Source organism: Fragaria vesca, linkage group LG3 (genome assembly GCF_000184155.1).
Source record: "Fragaria vesca subsp. vesca linkage group LG3, FraVesHawaii_1.0, whole genome shotgun sequence".
Taxonomy (NCBI): domain Eukaryota; kingdom Viridiplantae; phylum Streptophyta; class Magnoliopsida; order Rosales; family Rosaceae; genus Fragaria; species Fragaria vesca.
The window spans coordinates 9,179,051-9,187,912 of record NC_020493.1 but is presented as its reverse complement, the minus strand read 5'-3'; the positions used below and the strand labels follow the sequence as shown (position 1 = coordinate 9,187,912).

Below are 8,862 nucleotides of genomic sequence, written 5' to 3'. Positions count from 1 at the left end.
AAAAAAAAAAAACTTCATGAGAATACCCATTATAGTGCTCCAACACCATTATTCAATCTCGTTTCAACACCAACATACCAAATAAGCAAATTAAAGACCATAACATTCCAGAAATGCTCAGTTTTATAGGCTGGATATATTTCTCCTTGCAAGTAGCCCAAATCAAGAATTGTAGTATGAGAAAATGAGTACATTCTACTGTTCTAGGCTCTGAAGAAAGAGAGAATTGTTTGGGAAATACTATAAGTGAGCTCAATCGCAACCTAGAAAAAAATATCGCACAACATTAGACAAATAAGAAAATGAACTACAACTACTTAGTAAAATATGAAATTGATAGAAGAAACATGAAGGAAAATAGCAACCTGGAAAAAAATTACTATAGGGAGCTCAATTGCAACATAAAAAAAAGAGCAGAAAACATAAGACAAATAAGAAAAGGATCAGCAACTACTTAGTAAAATGTGAAACTGATAGAAGAAAACATGAAAGTAGTTCATTTCATTTTTTTCACGTTCAGCTATGTTTCATACCTGCCATTGTAAAATATAGAGTAAAATCTGGAAGAGATCCCAATATCAAATACATTGTCAAAGAAGAGATCATACCTACCATTCTACCAATACAAGAAATCCTAATATCAAATAAACTGTCAAGGAAGAGGTTACAACTGAATCTAAAAGCAGAGATATGATGAGTGCTAGTTTAGCTTTTACATTGTTAGCGACACTTACTTTGATATCTCGCAGTTGTTGAATGCACAATTATGGTTATCATCTGACCAAGAGCTGAATTTTTCAATAACAACTCCAATTTGTTGCCTATTCTCGACAAAGGTGAAAGAAGTCTCTACAATATCAGAATATGAAACTCACTTAAATTGCATTTAAGTCGCAACAGAACAAAATGAAAACTGATAGGGACAAAGGGCAGTTGAAATTGTAAGAACACTTGAGACTCGACCAAAAATTGTAAGCATAAACTATGAACAGATCGAGGAACAATATGTCCCTTTTTTTAAAATAAAAATAAAAAATTAAATAACTCACACACCCTTACATGTGTCCCTATTTTATGCATAACCTGATTCATATTAGTAGAGACGCAAACCAAAAAACATCACCTAATATAATGGTTCAACAAAAAAAAACCATTGAAGAATGAGGAGACAGCCAGTAAAGACATCAATCTATCATGTTCCTAAATTTCAATTTTGATGTGCATCTAAACCTGTAACACTTGTAAGTCTTTAATGCATTAGAAATTAACCTGCATAGAACCTCATAGTGAGATACCGAAGCACAGAACTGAACGTACACATTGCCAACCTAAATGGAGTGGAAATACATATATCTACCATCCCTGCTATTACATGAGGACAAATATGTGAAGTCATCGCTTTGGACCAAAATCATTGTATAATCACCATTGTTCCAATCTACAAACCAACACATCAAGTTGATCAACACCAAAATCAAACACACCTATAATTTAATCAGTAGAAAGCTCTACATATAAAAAGGTGAGGAACTTTCCACTTCAAAACCCAGAATTAGATGGATTTAAAAGCCTTCACTTCAAAATTGCTGCCGACAATTCCAAGCCTTAGCAGCAAAAACAAAAAAAAACAAAAATTGATTGATCAAGAACAGACAAGCACATTGAATGCAAGTGATCAAGAACAACAATCAGATTAAGAATCACACATCTAACACAAAAGCTACAACATCCAAGGAAGAGATGCACTTAAACCTACCTTTCTGATTAATACGTAAAAGCCTCATTTGCTCAAGAACACTAATATGGGGATACTGATCAATAATCAAATTGCAAAAAATCACAAGCAATGAGTAACTGAGGTGAATCAATCTCCAATAACCATCAGATAAATGCAACAACAAACCATTAACAACACTGAGATGCAAAATCAAACAGAATCTCCAAAACCCAGAAACATGATCACAAAAGCTTGAAACTTTGGAACTATATAATGATGAAACCATCAACATTAGTATGAAAGATAACAAAAGACAAACCATGAAGGCATTAGTGGATGAAATGTAGATGAAAGAATGAACTTTCTCTGCTCACCCCAATCTCATTTTGGATTCTTTTCAGACACTACAAGAGAAAACACTTTTAGCGACAAACCTAATTTGTCACCCATTTTAAAAAATTGTCGCCCATACCAATGAGTGACAAAATCATTTTGTCGCTAATTTTGTCTCTAATACTATGTGACAGATACTTTTTTATGACAAACTAAAAAATTTATCACCTAAATGGATCATAGACAAAATCTTGTTTGTCCCTAATTCCCTCTATCTTTGTCACAAATACTATCCAGAATTCCCATAAATTCACCATATGGCGGGAAATTGATTGGGCTAAATATTCTACTTTTTTAATTTAGTGTTCATTAGTTTTATGAACTTAGATTGATGTATAATCAAAACTAATAAATCACATCAACAAGCACAATTGAATTTTTATTTGATAAAAAGAATTCTACATTGTCTCCATCATGATAAAAGATACATTCCACTAATATAAACAATTCTACTCGAACTTCATCTTCCTCACTGCCCAGCAAGCCTTAACAAATTTTCACCAGCATTCTTAAAAGTGTCTCTCATACATCATACAACCTCCTAGAACACGCTTATTGGTGAGAGCAAGCAATAAATAGGATGAGAGTTTTCATCCATCTTCATGTGAGATCCCTGTTATAGCACAGCAAAAGCCAAGTGAAAAGACATATAATTAACTAGAGAGAAGAGAATTACCTCTCACGGAAACGTAACTGAGCAAAAGGGGTTAAATAAATTGTCTGTGTGCGCAAAATTGTAAATTTCGGAAAAATAGGGGATAAGAAGAATTTGGTGCTCAACAAATAAAGGATGAAACAAACCTCAAGCATATTACTCAGAAAAAGGTTCTTCATTGAATAATCTCTGCGTACAAAGACAAGTGGTAACTTGAATGCAAGGCTTAACTCACAGCATCATATATATCCAAAGACAAATAGTAACTTGATAGGTACTACTTCAAAGTACGTTCATCAAAAATCATATCATATCTATATTATACTTGTTCTTATAATATGGAAGGACTCTAAATGGATCTGAAATTGATATGGATCTAAAATATATGACAGTGTCGTACATTTATTTTTGGAGCTGTATATTTAGATCAAATTGGTACAAGTATTTAAGAAGTTCTAGTCAAGAAAAACATGTAGAAGATACAATATGAAGACATACCAGGCATAGCCATCCAGGAGGTAAAAAATCCCCTTTCATTTGATGGTTGCAAATTAGTACAGAAATTGAGAAATATACCAACTACAATTAGCAAAATATGGAAGATAACTCACAAAGTGGTAATATACTAAGGCACAACAAGATTAACATTAGAAACTAAACAAGTTGTGTCTGGGCAATCAACTCAATACTTCAATAATTGTATAACTATAATGTACAATAAGTCATTGTATACCTGTCCACCTGAGTTGAGAATGACTAGTTTGACATCTTCTCAATTAATTCCAAGTTTCTTCCTCACCAATACCCTGGAAAACAGTGAACAACTATACATTCAACTCAGGGAAGAGCCACAGAGAGAAAGGCAAAAAAGACAAAGAAGAGCCACTGTCTTCGGGATTATACAAAAACAACATGCTGGGGCAGTATCCTCAGAGACAGATCAAGAACTCATAGTCAGAAATCAGAATAATCTTCTGCTATCTATATTCAAAACAAGGATAATTACCACATAAAAGATCAGATTTGAAGATGAAACCCGTATGATATCAAATCAATACCATGAGAAAATACAACCATGTATTGGCAGATTTAAAGCTCTGATAAATAGAAATCAGTTCGAGTACCTGATTGCCCATTATTGAAGTACGATTGAGTAACCCAATATCGTTGATCAGCTGGAGTACCTGCGAGGGATTTCAACGCATAGCAACACCTAATTAAAAACCCTAAAAACACAATTGAGTCGAAATTTGATCATGCAAGGGATCAACGCATACACCCATATCGAATCAAATTCGCACAATAACATAAAACTACAATTGATGGATATGTGAGAAGAGACCATTGGGCAATATGGAGAAACTAATTATTTACCTTGGCGGTTGAATTTTGGCCGTCGAGGTCGAGCCGTCGAAGAGGAGCGACTGGGAGCAGTTTAGACTAGAGGGAAGAGTGAACTCAGCGAAGACGTGGTGCGCAGCAACTGTTCAAACTCTTTTACTTTTTTATTTTTATAATGAACTCTTTTGCTTATTTTCTAAACACCCGCCGTTACAACATCGGCTTTTGAGCGACAAAAAGAGTTGTCACCCCCATCGTCACCCATGAGAGGTATGGCGACAAATTCAAGTTTGCCTCAAATAAGTTTGTCACTAAAAGGGTTTTATCTTGTAGTGAGAAGGAAAGCAACAATACATGTGGGCTGTGAGGATTATTAATATGTATGAAGACACTGTTATTGCTTAGTGAGTTGGGGGAGGGGGAGTGAGAAAGAAAGTTATGGTGGTGTTTCCTATTGGGCATTTGATATTTCCTATAAATTCAATTTGGTACAGGAATTAATATTATGGTGGTGGGTAAATGGCTCTAGGTTTGGTAAGTGAAGTGTAGTTGATATAGCAATAGGTTAATGATTTTCTGAAACCAAATTTATAACCCCAACACTTCTTATCTGAACCCAGAGCCAACAAATCCTGGAATAAAGGCTGGTTCAAAAAATAGGTTGGAATCACAAATCGCTTCTTCTGACTCTCTCCCATGTATACTATAAAAAAGCCTTTCGAGATTGAAGTTGTCTCAGATCAAAAACCAACCCAACTAAGAAGCACCTCTTATGCTTATGCTTATGCTTATGCTTATGCTATTCACGATCTGAACCCTAGTTACAAACCAATTTCAGTACCACAAAACCAAAGAAGCAATCGGAGCCTTAGTTTTAGATCGACCCATTCCGATAAAACCGTAATAGAAACCAAATTCATATTAGAATCAGCGAAAACATTTGAAGGAAAAAGGAAGATCGAGAGAGAAATCGGGGAAAACTAACCAAATCTAGATCGAAGAAGAGCTTTTGCAAAGAGAGGAAGCGGCGGCCCAAGCTTTGATCGATTAGCTTATTGAGTTGTTCAGGTAGAGTTGAGAAGAGGTAGAGAGAGTGAGGTTTGAGAGAAAGAGGGATGGTGGAAAGCGGGAAGTGGGTTTTGGACTTTTGGTTCTGGCTGGATGACATATATGTGGCTTAATCACGTGCAATGGATGATATATGCGTGGCTTCATCTAAAGGGGTGAGGACACTGTTCACGTGAACAGTAATCCCCCCCCCCCCTGTTTAATATATATATATATATATATATATGAAAAGACCTATCCACAGTATTATATAAACGTCTGTATTAGTATGGATACATCCAATTTTATTGCCAGTGTAGCATAGACGCTGAGAACAGCAATTTCTTAATCTGGGAATTTCACTTTGGCATGTCTTCTGCAATTTCGAGTTTCGTTTGGCTCGATCTTAATTAGTTTAACGAAATGATCTTAGTTTAAAGGTGAAAATGATAACATTGTTTACGTACTTTGCACTCAGGGGCGGAGGTATATACAGGCCTGATGGGGTCCGGACCCCTGCCAGGTTTCTCCCAAATTCAGTCAGATAGATATATTTTTAATTAAATTAATATAAATATATGTATATAAACTGGGTCAACCCCCTTTTAGACTTAGAGTTAAACCACACCTCCCACGTTCCCCCCCCCAACCCCACATGTGATGTGACATCACCCTCCCAGTCTCCCACATTTCCTTCCTCCCCCCATGTGATGTGACCCTTTTTTTTTATATAAAAAAATACTATAAAAATCAGAATTAATATAAAAATAGAATTAGAAAGTCAAAATAACATTAAATAAAGAATTCTAACGCTATTAGTATTAGAGGTCCTTTTTTACTTTTTGTCACAAATTTTCCTTATATATTGAGCAGTTTTGTTTTGATATATGGCTAATTTGAAGTTGTATTTTATTGTTTTCATATTAGATTTTATTTTTAAGTTATGAAGTATTCATGTTTTATTTTTAATTGGATGTTGCGGGATTGTTGTCTTATTAATTTTGTTGATTAAAAATTTTATATTAGTGTTATGTTATTGTGTTTTCAACTTTTAACTTATGATACAATAATTTAGTGTATACGATCTAATGATCAATATTTTTTTTAATTTTTTTTAACGATCAGTACTTTATATGCGAACCACCCCCCACACACTGTTTGCACTGGCATACATATTAATTAATTGGTTGCTTCCCCCCTCCACACACTGTTTGCACTGGCATGCATATTAATTAATTGGTTGCTTTCTTAATCAAGGGATTTTCCCACTCGATCGCGATTTTTTATCTAGGGTTCTCTACTTCTCTTCAGACACAGTGTTTTACGTACGTATAGTATACCTCTTTATGGTGACTGAAACAAACCCTAGATTCTAATCAATTACCTAAGGCTGAGAGGTACGTATAAATTATCTAGCTACTTCAAATCGTGGAAGTATGGATAGAATTAGGATCGATAGTGACTTCTCCACCAAATTATTATAGTTTTTTACTCATTTCCTAATCAGAGTTATATTATTTTTTGGATGAACTATAATTATTTTTGGACAAATTAGGTTTAGAGTTTATTTGACAAAACTAATTAATATTTGAAGGCCCAATACTATTTGGTCCAGTGATCGACATAAGTCTCTCTTTGTAAGTGAGAAGTCATGAGTATGATTCACAATAGATTCGTTGTAGCATATTAGTTCTTTATTTGATAAAAAAAAAAAAAATTGAAGGGGAAAAAAGAGTTAATCCTCATCTAATTCAATATGTAAGAAACATTCCTTAAATTTACACATGATTAATGGCTACTATCAATACGTAATATTTATTTTCATTACCTAATAAAGTTCATTAATATCATTGATTGATTTGATTCATTCCTTAAAATCTAAAAAGAAATAGAAATGGTAAAATGGTATTGCATATATATTATGATTTGGAAAGACATATATTATGTGGAATTGGAAATAACTATTTTTATTTGATTATATGACATATAGGATTAAGACCACAAATTTTAAACATCATTAAGGCCTTATATCAGTGCCATCGAAGAATATATGTGGTGCAAATATGCATCTCACATGGATAAGTTGTTTCCTTAAATCTTGCTTGATGACCCGAAAGTTACTTTATAATATCAGAGTTGTATTCACAATAAATTGCTAATTAATGATGGTGAAATGATTAATCTCGTACACACTATGTTTTTGCAGTATATATGTGTGCGTCACTACTACTACTACTACCATCTTCAAACTCAGGAAGCTTGAGATCCGACGAGCTAAGTTTTCTGAGTCACTTTTCACAATGTGCTATCTAAAAGTACCCTTTCATTTTCTTCGTCTTCTTCTTATAATTCTTCTGTTACTTTGTTCTTCCGTGACACCGTTTTACTTGCCAAGGCTTGGAACATTTCGAAGAACAATTCACCGATACCACGATTCCAAAACCATCCCATCTTCTTCTGTTTCTTCTGGTTTCAGAAAGTTTCATTTCACCCAAAAGCTTGATCACTTCAACTACAAGCCTGAAAGCTACACCACATTTAAGCAAATGTATGCGATCAATGCTAAATACTGGGGTGGAGCAATCTCTGGTGCGCCAATCTTGGCATATCTCGGAGATGAAGGACCTTTGTCTTTGCCTTATAACTATAGCGATTTTCTCACTGATCACGCCCCTCGATTTAAGGCACTCCTAGTATACATGGAGGTAATTAAGCATCCAAAACGATATTGTGAATATCAACCATATATATCATCATTGTATTTACAAGATCTCATCAAAACTCAAAGTAAAATTAAACTTTGATGCAGCATCGGTTCTATGGCGAGTCAGTACCGTTTGGATTATCAACACATAAAGCTCTGAAAAATTCAAGTATCCGAGGTTATTTCAACTCAGCACAAGCCCTTGCAGATTATGCAGCAGTGCTTCTACATGTAAAGAAAACATATTCTGCTGAGACTAGTCCTATAATAGTGCTGGGAGGTTCTTATGGAGGAAGTGAGTCATGATTATTAGTCCTAGCTGGCTAATTTCTATTTACACTAATTAAGGTTTTTCTTTCTAATTCAGGCCGGTTCATAATGCATACTGTAGATTAAATTTTAGATATCAATCACTAATTGAATTCTTTCTCTTGTAGTGCTTGCATCATGGTTTCGGCTCAAGTATCCCCACATTGCGCATGGAGCTCTAGCTTCATCAGCTCCAATCCTTTACTTCGATAACATTATTCCACCGGAGAAGGGATACTATTCCGTCGTTACCAAAGATTTCAAAGTACATGCATTTCTGAAGTTTATCGCTTTAATGCATATGTAATATGAATTTTAGAAACTGAACTCTCATAACTTGATACAAATTATTATTGCCGTTGCACGTACAGGAAAGTAGTGAAAAATGCTACAAGACAATACGTAATTCCTGGGCTGTAATTGACAAGATTGCTTCCAAGTCCAATGGCCTTTCAATCCTTAGCAAAAGATTCAGCACTTGCAAGTAAGTAACATGAACTAGAAATCTACAAATTTAGATAGATTTTTAGTGATCATATTAATACATATTCATCTTAAATATATCAATGTAATAATATTTGTCATCCTTTACGTTCTATCTTATAGAAAACTGAAGACAGCGTCTGATCTCAAGGACTATTTAGACGATCGATATGTATACATCCAATGCTCAGTACGATATAGCTGGAGTTGATA

General features: G+C 34.4%; 1 protein-coding gene across 1 annotated transcript; it reads left to right on the top strand.

Annotated features, from left to right (window-relative positions):
- Positions 1 to 7,453: 7,453 nt before the first annotated feature.
- LOC101311364 (lysosomal Pro-X carboxypeptidase-like) lies at positions 7,454 to 8,654 on the top strand. Its single transcript, XM_004295599.1, has 4 exons — positions 7,454 to 7,858; positions 7,963 to 8,152; positions 8,295 to 8,431; positions 8,538 to 8,654. The coding sequence occupies exons 1-4, from the start codon at positions 7,454 to 7,456 to the stop codon at positions 8,652 to 8,654; spliced, it is 849 nt and encodes a 282-aa protein (XP_004295647.1).
- The last annotated feature ends 208 nt before the right edge of the window (positions 8,655 to 8,862 follow it).